This window comes from Lepus europaeus, chromosome 13 (genome assembly GCF_033115175.1).
Source record: "Lepus europaeus isolate LE1 chromosome 13, mLepTim1.pri, whole genome shotgun sequence".
In the NCBI taxonomy this organism is placed as follows: domain Eukaryota; kingdom Metazoa; phylum Chordata; class Mammalia; order Lagomorpha; family Leporidae; genus Lepus; species Lepus europaeus.
The window spans coordinates 43949270-43969678 of NC_084839.1; the positions used below are offsets into that span (position 1 = coordinate 43949270).

Below are 20409 nucleotides of genomic sequence, written 5' to 3' on the forward strand. Positions count from 1 at the left end.
TATTAATATTTCAGGGTTCTGTCGCTGGTTCTCTTTTTCCTTCTATATGTTCTTTTTCGGTGGTCTTATATCTTCCCATGTTTACAATGACCATACATGCTAAGTGCATCTTTCTGGCTTAATAAAACTAATCACATGGTAGTGCCAACTTGCATGTCCCATAAACCACATCTTCCTATATTCCTTTTTCTAGTGAAAAGTGCCGCCCACACCAGAATCTTGAGTACCGAATGTTACTTTTTTCTCAACCCTCCTATATAATGAATGTGCTCCTACCTTTTTCCACCTCTGCTATCAATTCCAAGTCCCTGACTAATCTTGCATACTTCCAGTACAACTTCTTCGAGTGTTACTAAGATGGAGATCCAAACTCCTTATTGCATGTAGAAAACCTGTTAGGGGTTTGGGCCATGTCCACTTCCCAGCTTCAACTTTGTACCACTTTTTCAGTTTCTTTTAGAGTTTGCCTACAGTGTGCTACTCTGTAAGAACAGAAGGTGTAGTAGTACTGTTTTATTCACCCTTTAGCGGATTAATAGTCTTCACTAGCAGAAGAAAGAGTGCAATCTTGCCCTAGGAATGGTCTGCTCACTCACCATCGCTGTTTACCAGGAACACCTACTTGATTTACAATTCCAGGGATAATTTTTATTGCACAAACCTTAGATTTTAAACTCTGGGAAAGTCTTTTAGTGAGCAGAAGTGAATTCTGCTCACTAAATCTCATAGATATGTACAATATTGGGTTATTGACATTTCAGGAACTGTGACAGATTGACACAGCATAGATTTGTAAGGGTACTGTGGAACTTTTGCATAAGTGCAAAGTGAGCTGGCCTGTATGTATATCAAAGCAGGCACACCTTATCTTCATTAATACCAGTCTCCAATGAACACAGTTGTAAGCAGTTACAAAAGCAATACTCATTTGTATTATGTAGACACTTTCATAAATTCACAAAGCAATTAATTTCTCACACCTAATTCTATAACTTGACTTTGAAGTTTATTATAATCATGTCACTATTCTGAATAATAAAAATGTAAACAAATTCTCTCATAAAAAAGCCTCAACTAGTGAAGTCAAGATGGCTACAAAAGGAAAATTACTGTAAACATTTGTCTCCTTTAACTCTAGGCACTAATCTAAAGCATCTCAACAATACTGAGATTGATTAATTTCTAACATATTAGTTGGTTATGTCACTGATCATTAAAGATATGGAAGAGTAATGGAAAACTGGGTTTTTCACTAATGCAAAATTAACAACAATACCTCGACCCCCATTAAATATACAGATGCCACCATCTCTTCCGTCATGGATTTTGTTTCTTCTTAGTGTAGGATTACTATCTGTCTTAATCCAGACTCCAGCCATTGCATTGTCAAATATTTCATTGTCTTCTATACAGCCTAGACCTATAAATGCAAAAATGTAGGGTCATTACTTTTTTATAATTGTTGTCTATATGAAAAGCAGAGAGAGGTAGAGAGGTCTCTGCTGGTTTATTCCCTTTAATGTCTGCAGCAGCCAGGCCTGGACCAGGATCAAGCCAAGAGCCCAGAACACTATCCAGGATTCCCACATGGGCAGCAGGGGCCATTATCTGTTGCTTCCCAGGATGCTTTAGCAGGAAGCTGAATCAGAAGCAGAGTAGCTGGGACTTCAGTCCACAGACTAATATGGGATGTGGGAGTCACTTATAATATCTATTGCTATAATCTGTTAACAGGAAAAAGGACATACCAGAATTATAAACTAGGATTCCACCATTTTGTCCTCCCCAGATTTTGTTGCGTCTAATTTTGGGGTTGCTTCCAGTCCTATGGAAAGACAAAATACCACAATTTAAATAGTTTCTGCTCCCATATCTCCTAACTACAGAAGTCCCCATTAATCAAAGTAAGAACTACCTACATACAATGGTGTCCCTTCAAGATACTCTGATTCTTCAGTAAAGAGGTTTAATTTTGCTTAACCATGCACTTCCCACAGAAGTACACTTGGCTATAGATAATACTGTTAAGGCTCAATGTTTATTTTCAATATAAAATGTAAAATGAAAGGTTAAATTATATGATCATTAGGGCTATAAAAACTAATTTTACAAAAATAGCATAAAAATACAAGCTTCCTTTTTACTCCGCACTGAGAACATGACAAGTATTTTTGAAAGGCAGAGGCAGAGAAGAGAGAGAGGTCTTCCATCCGCTGGTTCACTCCCCAACTGGCCGCAACAGCTGGAGCTGGGCCGATTCAAAGCCAGGAGCCAGGAGCTGCTTCTGGGTCTCCCATGTGGATGCAGTGGCCTAAGACCATTTTGAGGCCATCTTCTACTACTTTCCCAAGTAACAGCAGAGAGCTGGATTGGAAGTGGAGCAGGCAGGAGTGAAACCAATGCCCATATGGGACGCTGGCATTGCAGGTGGCGGCTTTACTCACTATGCCACAGCACTGGCTTCTAGACTTATCACGCTTCAAAGGAGTGCATCGGAAGCCAATGCTCAATGGACTGCAAAACAGAACTGAATTCTCATGTATATGTATCGTTGGCTTCTCTCCTAACCTGGACCAAGAACAGCTACATCTGACCATTTAAGCCCAGAGTGTGATAAAACAGGGATATTTCTTCTACATACCCTACCTAAGGAAAGCCAAATGTGAAAACATTTACCTTATCTGAACTCCAGAATACATATGATTATAGATATCATTGTCCTCTAGCACTCCATGTCCATTGTCATAAAAATAAACACCAACCTAAAAATAAAAAAAAATTTTTTTGCAAGTGACCAGTGTTACAAAACAACGTATTTCCCATTCAAGAGTCCAAGCTAATCCTACCTGCTTGCCGCTGTGTATCCTGTTTCTTCTCAGTACTGGAGTGCTTCCAGTTGTAACCCAAACTCCAGCTAAAGTATTACTATAAACTTCATTTTCTTCTATTACACCTTGACCTTTTTCATGCTAAATAGAAATTACAGTGGTTACAGTATATCTGTACCTTGCACAAGTATAAACAATTTATATATAGTGTTCCCCCTTTTAAAGATAATGCTGAAAAAAGAATGTGAATTTTTAAAAGAGATTTATTTATCTGAAAGAATTACAGGGAGACAGAGACAGAGACAGAGACATCTATCTTCCATTCTCCAGCTCACTGTCCAGATGGCTGGGGCTGAGTCAGGCTGAAGCCAGGAACCAGTTTCATCTGGGTCTCAACATATGTGATACAAGGGGCCCAAGTAAGTGGGTCATTTCTGCTGCTTTCAGGAGTTATTAGCAGGGAGCTGGAGTGGAAAAGGAGCAGATGGGATTTGAACCCACACCCATATGGGACACCAGTGTTGCAGGTGGCAGCTTTACCCATTAGGCCACAATGCCAGCCCCTGTACTATTTCTTCATCTCGTTAAGAAGGTAATGACATTTTAATACTGTTTTATATTTAATACTGTTTTAATATTTTAATAGTTTTAATAATGTCTTAATGCTTTGTACTTTTCAACCTGTCAGAAACATTCAGTTTTCTTTAGTGGAAGAATTTATTTCATTCTAAGATGTGTAATGAACTAAAGATGTCTCATTTAATCTTATTTCAAATTTTTATTGGTAGAATCACTTCAAAATGATTAATGGCTCATGTTACCAAACTCTGTACTTTTACTTTTATCAAGCAGTTTAAGACAAATTTAAAGTTATACTTGATATAATACAGCACTTCTTTGGAATTTCCTATATTTTCTTATTTGAATCAGTCGTAACAGTTTCAGATACCACGATGACAAAAATACATGGGACTAATTCCAGATTTCAAAATTCTGAAAGAGCAGCCAGTGTTGTGGCCTAATGGGTTAAATCACCGCCTATAGTGCTGGCACCCATAGGGGCACCAGTTTGAATCCCAGCTGCTCCACTTCCAATCCAGCTCCAATTTGCCTGGGAGAGACACAGTGCATGGCTCAGGTCCCTGGGCCCCTGGATTGGAAGTGAAAGAAGATCCTGGCACCTGGCTTTGGCCTGGCGCAGCCCTGGCTGTTGTGGTTATCTGGGGAGTGAATCGGTGGATGGAGGATTTTTCTCTCTCTCTTTCCCTCTCTTTGTAAGCCTATCTTTAAAATAAATCTTAAAAAACAATTCAGAAAGATAATTATTTTTTAACAAGAATTCAAATTAAAAATAATTTTTATCAGAAGAAAAAATTAATTTAAATTTCATATTATTGGTACTTTAGTGATTTTACAAACACATACACATACTATAAAATGAGAGTCATTCTAATACTGACAGGGAGAACAAGAGTCTTACTTATACATTGTCTAATATTTAAAGACAGTCAACAAAAAATTCACATCCCAAAAGTTGAGTATCTCCTACCCAAAGTAAATGTACTTCCCCAACCTCTTTTTCCCCCCCAATTTTGGTGCATGATTTTACTGAACTGTACTCATTAACTTACCACATAAATCCCACCATGTTGGCCATCATGAATTTTGTTATGCCGAACGATGGGACAACTATTTGTTCTAATCTGAATTCCTGCTAATGCATTGCCTGTTTAAAAAGAAAGTTATAATGTCAACACTTGGAGCCTAGTGGAATACAGTAAGAGTTTTGCATTAGGTAGTAGTAAATATTCTTACACTGGAATTTTAGTGAACATTATAAAAAAAAGTACCCGGCTCTTAGTGAAGTTCTGTGTAAATGTTATCTAGGTAAGTTAGCAGAAGAGAAAGCTTGGGAACCTATCAGCACACAGAAAACTAAATAACTGTTCACTAAACTTATGCATTTAAAGATTGAGGATAAATGGTTTTCTTCTCTAGGTAGTACAAGGTAAATCAAACTACTCCAGAAATTATACTTTTTGAGATGAGAGCATCATTTCATCCCTGGTATCTGGCATAGTGCCTTACAGTACACAGCAGATACTCACTAAATGTTTGAGTAAATATTATAGAATAATCTTTATTCAGAATTTAAGCAAATTATGTCAGTTCCTCCTGCCTGGATGTTTTCAAAACAATTTACTTGGCTAAGATCGTGAAAACAGGCCAATCTAAATACACATACTATAAAATTAGGAGTCATTCTAATACTGATAGGGAGAACAAGAGTCTTACTTATACATTGTCTAAATATTAAAGACAGTCAACAAAAAAATTCACATCCCAAAAGCTGAGTATCTCCTACCCCTTTTCCCCCAAAACAAAAACAAATCAAATACTTCTAAAACAAAATCAAATACTTACCATAAATGTCATTTCCTTCAATAAGGCCTCGTCCATCACCAAAGATGTAAACTCCTCCTTGATTTCCGTTAAATATAGAATTCCCCCTATAATGATGTGAAATGATAGGAAGTATATAACCATCTATTCAGTGAAGTAATAGTTTTATACAACTGTGAGGTCACCCATGGTTTTGTGACAAACTTTAACCATATTGGTTCAGTTTAATCTGTAAAATGATGCACTCAGACTAGCAGATCTCTAAACTCTCTTTTCTTTCTAAGACCTAAAGCTTTGGTAGAAAACAGTGTCCTTAAAAATTCCCCTCAAAACAAAAAAAACCGACACATATTATCAAGACAAATCTCACGATCATTTCCGTAAAATCAATGAAAGAAATCTGACAAGAAAAAAATAATTCATGGTTCTTAATTAAATTGCAATAGTTCTGTTCTGCAGTCTTAGCCAATGGCTTTTAAGGCTGTACTTTTTTGCTTCCTTACTATGGCCAAAGGGTACGGCAGGAGCTATTAAAGGGGAAGTAACAGCTCAAGTTTTGACTAATATTCTTAGTTTCTCTGTCCAAGGATCTTTCAGAGTACTCTCTGCTGACTCTTAGTAAAAAGAAAAAGACAACATCATTCAGTTTTCGAGGAAAGGTCACAGCATTTGCACTCATTCATAAAATAATACTGTGCATGGCTTAGCTCAGCAATAAAGAATAAACAACACAAAAAAGAAATGAACAAACAATGATGCTCATTTAGACACATACACCAGAAGCATCTGTTTCACAGTACTTAGATGCCTAGGCAAAAACCTTTATGTCAGTGCTCCATATCTTGACTTCTTATAAAACAAATCCCAAAGTAAAAAAGTAATCCCCACCAATACTTATATGGAAATACCTTATTGTTGGGTCACTATTTGAGGTAATCCATACACCTGCAAAGTTGTTTGCATAGATTTTATTCTCTATAAATTGTCCTCTTCCTTTTTCATGGACATATATTCCTCCAGTCTGCCCATGGTGAATTTCACATCGAACCACAGTAGGGTTAGCATAGGCTTTTACTTCAAACCCTGCTATCCTGTTTCTGTGTATGTTGCAACTTTCAAAATAACCCTGAAAAATACAGAAATTAAATTTGTAGATAAAGGTTATTTTCCAAAAAGAAATGCCATTTAAAAAATTTTTTAATATGCATCTGAAAATTAAGTATCAGGAATGTCCAAAAGTAAAAATACAAAATAGACACACTACATGACAAACATACAACAAAGAACTATACAAACCTTCTAATTAGTCTCAGTGGGTACACTCAAATGCAGGAAGGAAAAGCAGGGGGAAATCTACTCAATGAATACAGATAAATGCCATCACCTGGTAAGTATATATCTTTTAGCACAAAGTTGAAGTCTTTTAAAAAATCTGAACCCTAGTTGCCTTAAAAATGTTCAAACAGGGCGGCACAGTGGTACAGTGGGTTAAGACGAAGCATCACATGTCAGCAATACTGGGTGCTCCACTACTGATCCAGCTCCCCGCTAACATGGCTGACAAGGCAGCGAAGATGGCCCAAGTCCTTGGGACCCTGCCGCCACCCACGTGGGAGATCCGGAAGACGCTCCTGACTCCTGGTTTAAACATGGCCCAGCCTGGCCGTTGTGGCCAATTGGAGAGTGAGTCAGCAGATGGGAGATCTCTCTCTGGCTCTTCTTGTCTAATTCTGCTCTGCCTTTCAAATAAATAAATCTTATAAAAAAAAAAAGTTCCAATTAATACACTTGTACACGTATAAAAATTAACCTAACAGCATATTCAGAGACTGACAGAGCAATTAAAAATGTTCACCTCAGCCAGATAATATAAAACTGGCCATATTTTGCTTTAATAAATAATTTAATGGAATGTACCTGTTTGTTGCTGTATCTTTAATGCAAAATTATCAAACAATTCAGAACACTAGGTAGAATATATACAGACTTCTTTGCTTTTTAAGATGCAAACCATAAAAGTTCCAACATACATAATTTTTAAAAAATATATTTTATTTATTTATTTGAGAGGTAGTAGAGTTGCAGACAGAGAGGTCTTCAACCCACTGGTTCACTCCACAAATGGCTGCAACAGCCAGGGCTGAGACGATCCAAAGCCAGGAGCCAGGAGCTGCTTCTGGGTCTCCCATGTGGGTGCAGGGGCCCAAGGACTTGGGCCACCTTCTACTGCTTTCCCAGGGCACAGCAGAGAGCTGGATTGGAAGTGGAGCAGTTGGGTCTTGAACTGGCACCCACATGAAATCCTGGCACTGCAGGTGGCGGTTTCATCCACTACACCTGACCCCTGTAACTCTTAAAAAACAAAACAAAAAAAACTATCTTCACTGACATAACCTTCCACAATCGTCACGAACTAGAATCCAGAAAACACTTGCTGGGGCCAGCGCCTACAATGTCAGCATCCCATATGGCACTGGTTTATGACCTGGCTGCTCCACTTCTAATCCAGCTCCCTGCTAATGCTCCTGGGAGAGCAGTGGAGGATGGCCCAAGGTCTTGGGACCCTGCACCCATGTGGGGGACCAGTAGGAAGCTCTTGGTTCCTGGCTTCAGATCAGCCTGTAAACTCTGTCTTTCAAATAAATAAATAAATCTTAAAAAAGCAAAAAACACCTGCCAAATACTGTGAAATCTGGGTAAGGAAAAGAAGAATGCTGAGGGAGAACAGATGCTACCTTAAAGCTTCAGCAAACTATCATTTTCTCAAAATAAGCCTAGTCAACAATGTTCTAATTAAAGTGATGAAATATAGTAGCATGGATGGACTACAGGAGGATATTACCACAGTAATATTTTCATAGAAAAACTTAGGCACAAGAGGTAAATCTAAAGAAAGGAAATTAATGTACAATTTCTCTCATCTAAAATTTACAATCCAATCTAAGGAAGACTATCCAATGTGAGGTGAAGTGAAAAGAGAAGAGGCAGGTAAGCTGGATCTCGACACAAAGAACATAGATAATCTGCCAAATCATGAGCTAAGTCAAGAAATATAATATAAGGCCGGCGCCGTGGCTTAACAGGCTAATCCTCCGCCTTGCGGCGCCAGCACACCGGGTTCTAGTCCTGGTTGGGACGCCGGATTCTATCCCGGTTGCCCCTCTTCCAGTCCAGCTCTCTGCTATGGCCTGGGAAGGCAGTGGAGGATGGCCCAAGTGCTTGGGCCCTGCACCCGTGTGGGAGACCAGGAGAAGCACCTGGCTCCTGGCTTCGGATCAGCGAGATGCACCGGCCGCAGCGGCCATTGGAGAGTGAACCAACAGCAAAAAGGAAGACCTTTCTCTCTGTCTCTCTCTCACTATCCACTCTGCCTGTCAAGAAAAAAAAAAAAAAAAGAAAGAAAGAAAGAAAGAAATATAATATAAACCCTTCAAAAGTTTTACAGTAATTTGGCCCAGTGTGACATTTTAATCTTATTTTACAAAAATAACACTCTGAAATGGGTAGGCATTATTGTACAGTGGGTTAAGCCAGCATTTGCAATGCTTGCATTCCTTACTGGAATGCTTTCAAGTCCTGGTGACTTTACTAGTTCTTTTTTTTTTTAAGATTTATTTTAGGCCGGCACCATGGCTCAACAGGCTAATCCTCCGCCTAGCGGCGCCAGCACACCGGGTTCTAGTCCTGGTTGGGGCGCCGGATTCTGTCCCGGTTGCCCCTCTTTCAGGCCAGCTCTCTGCTATGGCCCGGGGAGGCAGTGGAGGATGGCCCAGGTCCTTGGGCCCTGCACCCCATGGGAGACCAGGAGAAGCACCTGGCTCCTGCCTTTGGATCAGTGTGGTGTGCCGGCCACGGCGGCCATTGGAGGGTGAACCAATGGCAAAAGGAAGACCTTTCTCTCTGTCTGTCTCTCTCACTGTCCACTCTGCCTGTCAAAAAAAAAAAAAAAAAAAAAAGAAAGAAAGAAAAGATTTATTTGAAAAGCAGAGTTACAGAAAGGCAAAGGGAGGGAGAGAGAGAGAGAGAGAGACAGAGAGAGAAAGAGAGGTCTTCCATTCGCTGGTTCACTCCCCAGATAGCCACAATGGCAGGAGCTGCACTGATCTGAAGCTAGGAGATTTTCCAGGTCTCCTACACAGGTGCAGGGGCCCAGGGACTTGGGCCACCTTTCTCTACTTCCCAGGCCACATCAGAGAGCTGGATCAGAAGGGGAGCAGCCGGGTCTCGAACCGGCACCCATATGGCCAGGGCGTTAACCTGCTGTGCCACAGTGCCGGCCCCAACCCTACTTCACTTCTGATCCAGTTCCTTGCTAATGCCCCTGGAAAGCAGTGGATGATAACTGAAAGTACTTGAGTTCTTGCCACCCACATGGGAGACTAGGATGGAATTCCTGATTCCGGGCTACAACCTGGTCCAGATCTCGGTCACTTTGCATTTCGAATAGATAAATCTTTTAAAAAAAATGCTGATACTTCACTCCTAATCATTTTTTTTTTTTTTTTTTTTTTTTTTGGTGTGTGTGAGACTGACATTTTGGTTATGTCAGAAAGAAAAAAAAAAAGAATCTCATCTTTTAAAGATACATGATGAAATATTTTACAGAAAAAACAATGCTTTCTGGTGTTTGCCTCAAAATACTCCATAGTGTAAGGAAGGGGATAAGAAGTAAACAGGAGGTACAGAAAAACCAAACTGGCATAAGTTGTTGACGGGTATATGGACATTAATTATTCTAGTTTCTCCACTTTTCTGTATGTTACAAAGATTCCATGAAAACGTATTTGAAGAATATAGACAAAAACCACAGGAAACAAGAAAATAAGACAGTACTATGGTTACACAGTAAGAGACACAGATTTAAAGAACTCATACAACCCATAAAGGCAAAACACAACAATATAAATAATGAATAACCAATTTTCTCAAAAAAGGAACACAGGGAACAGAAAAGTAAAACACAACATCAAGAAAACCAACACATGGATACAAGGTTATCAAAACGAAGAAAAAAATGCACACAAAACCTAGGGTGATCTCAAGAGTTCTTAAACACACTCAATGTTAGAAAATGTAGCACAATAATATTTTTAAAAAAGGTTTGTTTATTTATTTGAAAGGCAGAGTTACAGAGAGAGAAAGGGAGGAAGGGAGGGGGAGTAGGGGAGAGATCAATGGATCTTCCATCTATGGTTCATTCCCCAAATAGCTGCAAAGGCTGGAGCTGAACCAGACCAAAGTCAGGAGCCAAGAACTTCTTATGGGTCTCCCATGAGGGTACAGGGGCCCAAGCACTTGGGCTATTCTTTGCTGCTTTCCCAGGCACATCAGCAGGGAGCTGGATTGTGAGGGGAGTAACCAGGACACGAACCAGAGCCCATATGGGATGCTGGCATCACAGGCGATAGCTTAACCTGCTATGCCATGATGCCAGCCCCAAAAGAATTCTGAAAAAGTACAAATTGTGTTGATATTGTATTGGAGTGGGTTTAGCCACTGCACGCAGTGCCAGCATCCCATATGGGCGCTGGTTCAAGTCCTGGATGCTCTGCTTCTGGTCCAGATCCCTGGTAATTCATGCGGGACAGCAGCCAAAGATGGCCCTAGTATTTGGGCCCTTGCACCCATGTGGGAGACCCAGATAAGGCTCCTGACTCCAGCCTTCTGGCCATTTAGATTACTCCCTCCTTCTAATTTTGCTTTCAAACAAATAAAATATAAATCTTAAAAAAAAAAAAGTACAAATTATAACCTTAGCTAAATTAAGAGGCATTAAATAATCTCAAGAATTCAAGCTGGGGCCAGTGCTGTGGTGTAGTGGGTAAAGCCACTGCCTGCAGGGCTGGCATCCCATCTGGGCACTGGTTCCAGTCCTGGCTACTTCACTTATGATCCAGCTCTCTGCTATGCCCTGGGAAAGCAGTGGAAGATGGCCTAAGTCCTGTGTAACTCCCTGGCTTTCAAATAAAAATAAAGCAAGCTTTAAAAAAAAGAAAATGCATTTGTGAACACTGACCTCCTCCTAACATGCATATTTACAGGAAAAAAAAAAAAAACACCTTAAGCTACAATAACCCATAAGCACTTCTTTAAAAAAAAAAAATTAAAAATGATGATGAGGCCAGTGCTATAATATAGTAGGTTAGGCTTCTGCCCGCGGTGCCACATCCCATATGGGTGCCAGTTCGAGTCCCGACTGATCCACTTCTGATCCAGCTGCAGTAGAAGATGGCCCAGGTCTTGGGCCCCTGCTTCTGTGTGGGAGACCTGGATAAGGCTCCTGGCTCCTGGCTTTGAATCTGCTGTTGTGGCCATTTTGGGAAGTAAACCAGTGGATGGAGAGGACTTCTCTCTCTGCCTCTCAAGTAAATAAATCTTAAAAAAATAAAATAAAATAAAAAGCTAGCTAATCATCCAGACACTACAGAAAAAAAAAAAAAAAAAAAAAAGATGATGAACTCTAGCAACACCAAGAATGAGTCAAAATTTAAGTTTTTTAAAAAAAGATTGTTATTTATTTGAAAGGTAGTTACAGAGAGAGACAAAGAGAGACACCTGCTGCTTCACTCCCCAAATGGCTGCAACTGCCAGAGCTGGGCCAGTTCAAAGCCAGGAGCTTCTTTCAGGTCTCCCAAGTGGGTGGCAGGGGTCCAAGTGCTTGGGCAATCCTCTGCTGCTTTCCCAAGTGCATTAGCAGGGAGCTGGATTGGAAGTGGAGCAACTGGGACTGAGATGCCAGTATTGCAGGTAGCAGCTTTATCTGCTACACCACGATGCCAGCACCAAAATTTTAAAATTTATAAATGGACTGTGATTAAAATAATTAATGGTAAGTAAATACAAAACAAAAACTGTAGGGATGTTAGTGTTTTGAACCTTCCCAAAGAAAAATAAGACTATGAAAGGTAAGGTAGGGATAGGCTGAAATACAAAATACATTTCCTCATTTTCCATAGGTGGAATTCACAGTTTATTTTGATGTTTAAACATGCAGTTAACAATGACAAACTCTAGAAAGAATCATTAAGCCCATATTATTTTCCACAAAAACTTTTTTTAAACAAAAAAGAGTAGAAAATCCTTTATGATTCTTTATAAACTCTTAGTAAGCTACAGATAAGGAAAATGACAATTCCAGAAAATAATAATAATATAATAAAGATGAAGGATTGTACAGAAGCTAATTCAAATATTTATTATGTTCTTTAAAGCTCTATAGAAAACCAAATTTAAAAAAGTTATCCTCAGGGATAGATATCATCCTACCAAGCACAAGCTATCAACACAAGGAAGGCAAGTCAGAAAAAAACTTGGAATGGAAGAATATTCTACCAAAGTTTTTAAGAGCTGTGTCACAAGACTAAACAGATACAGAAGCTATTGTAGGCCCAAGATATACTTTATTTCCATCCTTCCCTTACAAATCTGTAACAATTCACAAATATTCTCTTTAATCTCTAGGGCAAAGATCAATGTATAGCATTGCCTAGAGTTAATTTTTTATATATTGTAATACTTATAATACTGTATTATTATAATACTTATAAGCCCAAATCTACGAGAAAAAAAAAACTGTATAAAGGTCATGTGACAAGGAATAAATAAATCACCATGGTAGACCTTTGTAAGGCACTATTATCAACACAGTTCCTTCAAAAATGAAGAATTTACACTCGGGTTAATTTTTTTTCCCCCCAATATGGGATGCCGGTACTGTAGATGGAAGATTAACCGGCTCTTTCATGAACTTCTTATTTGTTTATTTTTTTTTTTGAAAGTCAGAGTTACAGAGAAGGAGAGGCAGAAACAGGCAGAGAGAGAGGTCTTCCATCCACTGGCTCACTTCCCCGATTGGCCGCAACAGCTGGAGCTGCGCCAATCCAAAGCCAGGAGCCTCCTCTGGGTCTCCCATACGGGTGCAGGGGCCCAAGCACTTGGGCCATCCTCCATTGCTTTCCCAAGCCATAGCAGAGAGTTGGATCGAAAGTGGAGCAACTGGGACTCAAACTGATACCCCATATGGGATGCCAGCCCTAGAGGCGGTGGCCTTACCACTTTGCTTCCTTACTTACAGGCCTTTGTTATAGGCCAAGTTGTGAGTTGGTTTTCTAAGGTTAGTTATACCAGGAACTAGTTATGATGATGAACTGGCCTCTTTTCTCAAACTATTTAGGTCTTATTAGCACTGACAAAAGGGTACTCCCTCATGCTCTAATTCAATTTTTAAAAAGAGCCCTGATTTAGGGTTCCAGGCACAAGCAATGACAATAATTTTCTTTCCCACTGACAGTTTGACAGTTTGTATACATGATTCCAATGTTCCTAGGTTGCTTGGTTAACAGAACAGCAACTAAACCTCGCCATACACCTATTTGCCACCATGTTATTACCTCCTTTCCCATCTCTTCCATCCGCACAACAAAAAACTGTTGCCACTGTGGCCTAGAGAGTAAAGCTGCTGCCTACAACACCAGCATCCCATATGGGCACGGGTTTATGTCCCGGTTGCTCCACTTCCAATCCAGCTCCATGCTAATGCACCCGGGAAAGTGGCAGAAAATGGTCCAAGTGCTTGGGGACTCAAACAGCAGATGGAAGCTCTCTCTTTCAAATAAATAAATATATAAATGTTGAAAAAAAAATTTAGTAGTTCTGTGCTTGGACTTCAAAAATTCCCCAAGGAAAATCAGACATTAAAAGAATATCTGACCATGCACCCTAGAACATTATTTTGAAACAGTGACCTTCCTCCTTCTGTCTCTCTGCCTCTCCTCTCTCTGTGTTAACTCTGACTTTCAAGTAAATAAATAAATCTTAGAAAAAAAAAAGAAACAGTGACCTCAGCAAGTTCAAGATTGTGTCTCCTGGAAGATGCTTATAAAATTACAGGGCAGCATTTGAAACACAGGATCATCCAATATGATGCCTAACAAAACTTCTGCAGAACAGTTTTGGAACTGATATTTTATTATCACTGTGTTTCCTATTAAAGTTCTGCCATTTAAAAAATTTTAAGAGGAAATGGAAACCTAATTAACAATGAGACCATTATTTCCCAAAATGTACTCTACAATATGCATTATACTCACAGGATTTACTAAAAATTTCCTAGGCATCATCCTTGGAAATTCTGATTTATTATATCTGGGATGGACTCAATTTTCACCTTAATTTGTTTTTTTAAATTTTAAGCAGCAAGGTATTTACTATAATGGATTAAATGCTAAAAGGAACACACATATGTAAGATTATAATAACACAAAAGTTAAAACAGTATTTTTTTAAAAATATTGGAAGTGGGGCCAGCACTGTGGCGCAGAGGGTTAACACCCTGGCCTTGAAGCACTGGCATCCCCACATGGGCACCGGTTTGAGACCCGGCTGCTCCACTTCCGATCCAGTTCTCTGCTACGGCCTGGGAAAGCAGAAGATGGCCCAAGTGTTTGGGCCCTTGCACCCGCATGGGAGACCCAGAGGAGGCTCCTGGCTCCTGGCTTCAGATCAGCGCAGCTCCAGCTGTTGCAGCCAATTGGGGAGTGAACCATCATGGAAGTTCCCGGCCCAGCCCCTGCCTCTCCTCTGTGTAATTCTTTCAAATGAGTAAGTCTTTAAAAAATATTGAAAGTAATGAGAAAAGAAAAATCAAAGATGTCTTAAGTGTAAAGACCAAATCCTGTTTTACTCTAATTTTTATGTATACTTACTTTTTTTATTTATTTGTCTGCATTTCATAAATACAACTTCAGGAACATAGTAACCTGCCTTCCCACCCCTCTTCCTCTTCCCTTCCTATTCCAAGTTTTATTTTTTTAATAAGATCTATTTTCAATTAACTTTATACACAAATGACTGACTCTATTCTAGGTAAAGAGTTCAACACTGGGGTGGCACTACGGCATAGTGGGTAAAGCTGTGGACTGCAGTGCTGGCATCCCATATGGGCACCAGTTCAAGTCTTGGCTGCTTCTCTTCCGATCCAGCTCTCTGCTTATGGCCTGGGAAAGCTTGGGCCCCTGTATCCATGTGGGAGACCTAGAAGAAGCTCCAGGTTCCTGGCTTCGGATTGGCCCAGCTTTGGTAGTTGTGGCCATTTGGAGAGTGACCCAGCAGATCTCTCTTTCTACCTCTCTGTAACTCTGCTTTCCAAATAAATAAATAAATCTTTAAAAAAAAAAAAAAAAAAAGAGTTCAACACTTTGAGAAAGAGAAGGAAAATAAATATTAAAAAAAAAAAAAAAAAAAATCCCTGTTCCTCAATAGTCCAGACAAGAGCAGTTCAAAGTCATTGCATCTTGCAGTTAATTTTGTTTTTTTCCTTCATTTTTTTCTTTCCTTTTCTTCCTTTTCAGAAACTTAATTATCTTTAAAGAAGAACCCAAGAATGACACATCTTTTGTGAGCACTTAAGACCTAACTTAACGAGATTTAAGAATATCCTCCACTTAATACACTAAAATGAAGTAGTTTTTAGAGAACAAGTTCTACTATTATAGTTACATTTACATTTTATAACTAATAGAGATTACATCTTCTTCTCCTCAAACAGAACATCAATTCTCTAAGGACTTCATCGCATCTACATAGATATGTTTGATGCATGAATTCATAAAATGAATACTGCATATCCATTCTAAAATACCTAAATTGCTTTTAAACCTATATTCTTTAATTCAGATACTATGGTGATGAGAAAATAATGATGAAACACATCTAAACTTGAACTGATACAGAAGTCAACTTTTCTATTAAGAATAAATGTGCTTAATGTTCTTACCATGCCATGATCAAATGCGAACACACCAACATCACGTCCATGATGAATATGATTTCGTCTAATGATTGGGTTTCCATGATTTTTAACCCAAATCCCAGCTAATGCATTATTGGAAATTTCATTATCCTCATATATTCCCTACAACAATAACCAAGAAATAAACATTAGTACAGCTTTAAAAATAGTATTTTAAAAGAGAGAAACAAATTTTTAAAATACCTGTGCGTGATCTGTTATATAAAGCCCAACATTTTCACAGTCGCTGATGTTACAGTGCTTGATAGTGGGACATGCTCCTTGACCACTAACACATACTGCAGAACCAACTGTAAGGAAAAAATTTATTAAAAACCCTATTGGACAACAACACAGTGATTCAATTTTATTATGAAAGATAAAGGAAACACTAACCTGTACATGTACTTCGGATGATACAGTGATCAATAATAGGGCTACAATTTACTGTAATCTCTAAGCAGTGGTGTGCATTGTGGTGCTGAGCAGATTTGTCATCAGGGTTAAACTGAAAAATAGAAATTTTATTTGCAATAACCACTGCCTTGATGATTTCAACATGTATATTTTAAATATTAAAATTTCTTACCCTTATTGTCATATATCCAACATAAGCATCTTCAGAACCTTCCATAAAAACGAAGGTTGAATCTCTAGTGTTTTCAATTATAACTTTGTCTGCTACTTTTCCTGGTGCTGTAGAGAAGATATTTTAAAGCATATTATCTTAACTCCATTTCAACAAATAAATACTTTTATGGAAGGGAAACTTTTTAAAAACTTAAGCACTGAGTTGTAGGGCTAATATTCAGACTATTGGTTATATATGTTTCATCAGCTTTTATTATAAGCAGCCATATTTAACAATTTAATGTGATTACCAATAAACTCAAATCCATATTAAAAATACTTCTAAAAAAATACTCCTAATAATTACAATTCTAAGTGGTTTCTTGTGGAAACAAAATCATGACTAACAAACAGTAGCTCCAGAAAAAGCAGCTCAGAAAAAGAGAAAGAAAAAAAAAAAAAAAAAAAGACCTCTTAAAATTTATTCCCAACACTGGCTTCAATCAATTTAACCAGTAAAATCACTAGAGTAAAAATTTTCTATCCCCCCCCCCTTTTTTTACACATGTTTTAAGAGTAACTACCACGTAAACCTTAGATGATGATGAAACAGAAATCAGAATCAATCAGTATTTTTAAATATTTTATTTATTTATTTGAGAGAGAGAGTTAGAGAGAGAGGAAGAGACAGAGAGAAAGGTCTTCCATCTGCTGACCCACTCCTCAAATGGCCACAATGGCCAGAGCTGGGCTGATCTGAAGCTAGGAGCCAGGAGTTTCCTCTGGGTCTCCCACATGGGTGCAGGGCCCAAGCACTTGGGCCATCTTCCATTGCTTTCCCAGGCCATAGCATAGAGCTGGATCAGAAGAGAAGCAGCCAGAATGCAAAATGGCACCCATAGGGATGCCGGAGCTGCAGGTGGAAGCTTAGCCCACTATGCCACAGTGCCTACCCCAAGAATAAACTAAGTTTTAATCAGATCTGAAAACTTTCAAGCTAAAAAGTTATCAACACAAATTTGTCTCCCCCTTCTTTTATGATGGACATAAGGAAGGGAAGCAGAAGAGACAATAAATACAAATTTCATTAGCAAATATTGGCTATCTTAAAAAAAAATGGTCTATGTACTGTATGATCAAAAACCATAGAGAAAGCACACATCTTCAAATGACTCAGCAGCGTTCAAAAAATATTTCATTACATTTATTCTTAGACCATAAAAAAATTTTGAAAAATTACAAAAAGTAGCTTTGAAAAACTACAAAAAATTTCAATTCTTTTAAAAAAGATACTCAACTTCTTTAATGAGTATCTTCAAGGCAACTGGAGAAAGGTACTGCCATCAAGAAATACATCCAAGGAGCCAGTGAGTTTAGCATAATGGGTAAAGCCCGCTGCCTGTAGTTCTGGCATCCCATATGGGTGCTGGTTTAAGTCCCACTGCTCCACTTCCAATCCAGCTCTCTGCCATGGTTTGAGAAGACAGCAAAGATGGCCCAAGAGCTTAGGCCCCTGTACCCATGTGGGAGACCTGGAAAAAGCTCCTGGCTTTGGATTGGCCCAGCTCTGGCCACTGCGGCCATTTGGGGAGTGAACCAGCAGATCGAAGACCGCCCCCCCACCCTGCCTCTACCTCTCTGTTACTCTTTCAAAGGGCCAATGCCATGGCACAATGGGTTAAGCTGCCACCTGCAATGCAAACATCCCACATGAGTGCCAGTTTGAGTCTTGACTGCTCTACTTCCAATCCAGCTCCCTACTAATTTGCCCGGGAAAACAGCGGAAGATGGCCCGAGTACTCAGGTCTCTGCCAATTACATGTGAGACCTGTATGGAGTTCTAGGCTCCTGGATCCAGCCCAGCCCAGGCCTGGCCACTGTGGGCATTTGAGTGAACCAGTAAATGGAGTATCGCTAACTCTGCCTTTCAAATAAATAAATAAATAAATATTAAAATAAATACATACATGAATAATTTCTGAATTTTTATGTTTTCATTTCCTTCACACAAAATATGCACAGTATCTTCATTCCTATTTCCTAGCATTAAGGTATTATCAAAGTTCAACTGGATTTTAAGTAACAAGCACTTTAAGAACCTATTATGTAATTCAAATAATATGAATTGTTAAAATTCTAATGACAGTGCATTTCAAAATACCTGCACCAATCATGGTAATTGGAGATTCAATATATATCCATTCATCAGTATATATTCCAGAATGAACAAAGATAAGTCCATCAAAATGAGCTTCTTGTACCCCACCAAGGGCATCTTCAATAGTATCATAATACTAGGGGGGAAAAAAAAGTGTTAGTACAGAACTGAAAGGTTACCGTTTTAAGTCATAAGAATACAAACAGAACATACCAACATATTTTCTCTTCCTTTATATCTTGCAGGGTTACTGTAGAAATGTTCAGCAAATCCTGGCTTTACATGTGCACCTTTATACTAAAATGTCAAAAGCAAAACAAATTTATTACTAATGTAGACATTATAGTCTAAATGTACCACTACATTTGTACCTTATTAAGTATCAAAAATAATTCTCAATTACTTCATTAATTTTCCATCACACAGTATGATATAAAATCTACAACAAGCTACGACTCAGTAATATCCAGGAAGAAAGGATAAGATTTCTAAATCTCAGCACTATTTTTATTTTGAGCTGTCCTGTGCAGGGTAGAGGTTTGGTAGAATTCCTGCCTCTATACAACTGCATAGCAGAAGCGTCCTCTTCCCTCTCCCACTATGACAATCAATAATTGTCTCCAGATGTTGCCAAAATCACCCTTAGTTGAGAACTACTCTTAAGGTCTACATGAAAATTAAGCTAAACGTGGAACTTTAAAACAACTACTGAAAATTAGTAATTTAAATATAAGTTCAAAAAGACCCATCAAAACCATAGTTGTTCTCAGGCTACTGATGTTTGTGCCAATTACTGACGTTTGTGTAAATTGGTCAATGTCAGTAGTAAAAAGAAGCTGATATTTTGTGGGTTGGTAGTATTCACTTGGTTACCTTTAAAACCTATTTTTGAGTTTAAAAGGAGCCTTTATCTACAAATGTATAAAATAAATCAATATTTTCTATTTATACTTCATACCAATTGCTGGAAACTTTCTTTCCAAGGATTTGGGTGTTCATATTCTTCTGGATTAATCTGGTAGAATTTACCAGGTTCAGGATGCATCATAGGGCGGGTGTATTCAAATACTTCCATGTATAATCGTTTCCTGGAGGAAGAAAGGGAATAAATATTTCTTTGGAAAAATGTCCTTTAGATTAATAAAATTTTGAACAATTACAACAAGCTGAGGGCCCAAAAATGATTAACAAAACATGGAATTTTAAATGTGAAAACAGTGGGCTATAACAATGTAACTGCATATGAAAATTAGTCACCCAAAAGAATATAAATCATCAATTAAGCTACCCCTTCTGTAACACAGAAAGTTTATGGAAAAATTAAAAGACAAGTTTATTCTGGCACAAAAATTTGAAACTCAAGCATATTTTATAACGTACTTTTCATGAACTTTTTGAAGATTCCTCATAAAGGTGTCATATAATTATTACTTTAAAAGACAACTTACTGGGTTTGGCACTGTGGCACAGCAGGTTAAGCCAGCACCTGCAGTGCCAGCAGCTTCCAATGTAGCTCCCTGCTAGTGTGCCTGGGAAAGCAGGGGATGATGGCTCAAGTGCTTGGGCCTCTGCACTCACATGTGGGAGATCTGGGAAAAGCTCCTGGCTCTGGTTTGGCCCAGTTCTGGCCGTTGGAGCCATTTGGGGAGTGAACCAGTGGA

At 38.7% G+C, this 20409-nt stretch overlaps 1 protein-coding gene across 1 annotated transcript in view; it reads right to left on the reverse strand.

Annotated features, from left to right (window-relative positions):
• FBXO11 (F-box protein 11) overlaps positions 1–20409 on the reverse strand; it is a 93505-nt gene that overhangs the window by 4225 nt on the left and 68871 nt on the right. The window contains exons 5-18 of the mRNA XM_062209405.1: positions 19707–19836; positions 18962–19045; positions 18752–18884; positions 16610–16716; positions 16417–16528; positions 16225–16331; positions 16006–16143; positions 6140–6357; positions 5253–5338; positions 4460–4554; positions 2847–2969; positions 2677–2762; positions 1749–1825; positions 1277–1420 (exon numbers count right to left, since the gene is read on the reverse strand). Of these exons, the coding sequence (XP_062065389.1) occupies positions 1277–1420; positions 1749–1825; positions 2677–2762; positions 2847–2969; positions 4460–4554; positions 5253–5338; positions 6140–6357; positions 16006–16143; positions 16225–16331; positions 16417–16528; positions 16610–16716; positions 18752–18884; positions 18962–19045; positions 19707–19836 (1640 nt within the window). The remainder of the gene's footprint in view (positions 1–1276; positions 1421–1748; positions 1826–2676; positions 2763–2846; positions 2970–4459; positions 4555–5252; positions 5339–6139; positions 6358–16005; positions 16144–16224; positions 16332–16416; positions 16529–16609; positions 16717–18751; positions 18885–18961; positions 19046–19706; positions 19837–20409) is intronic.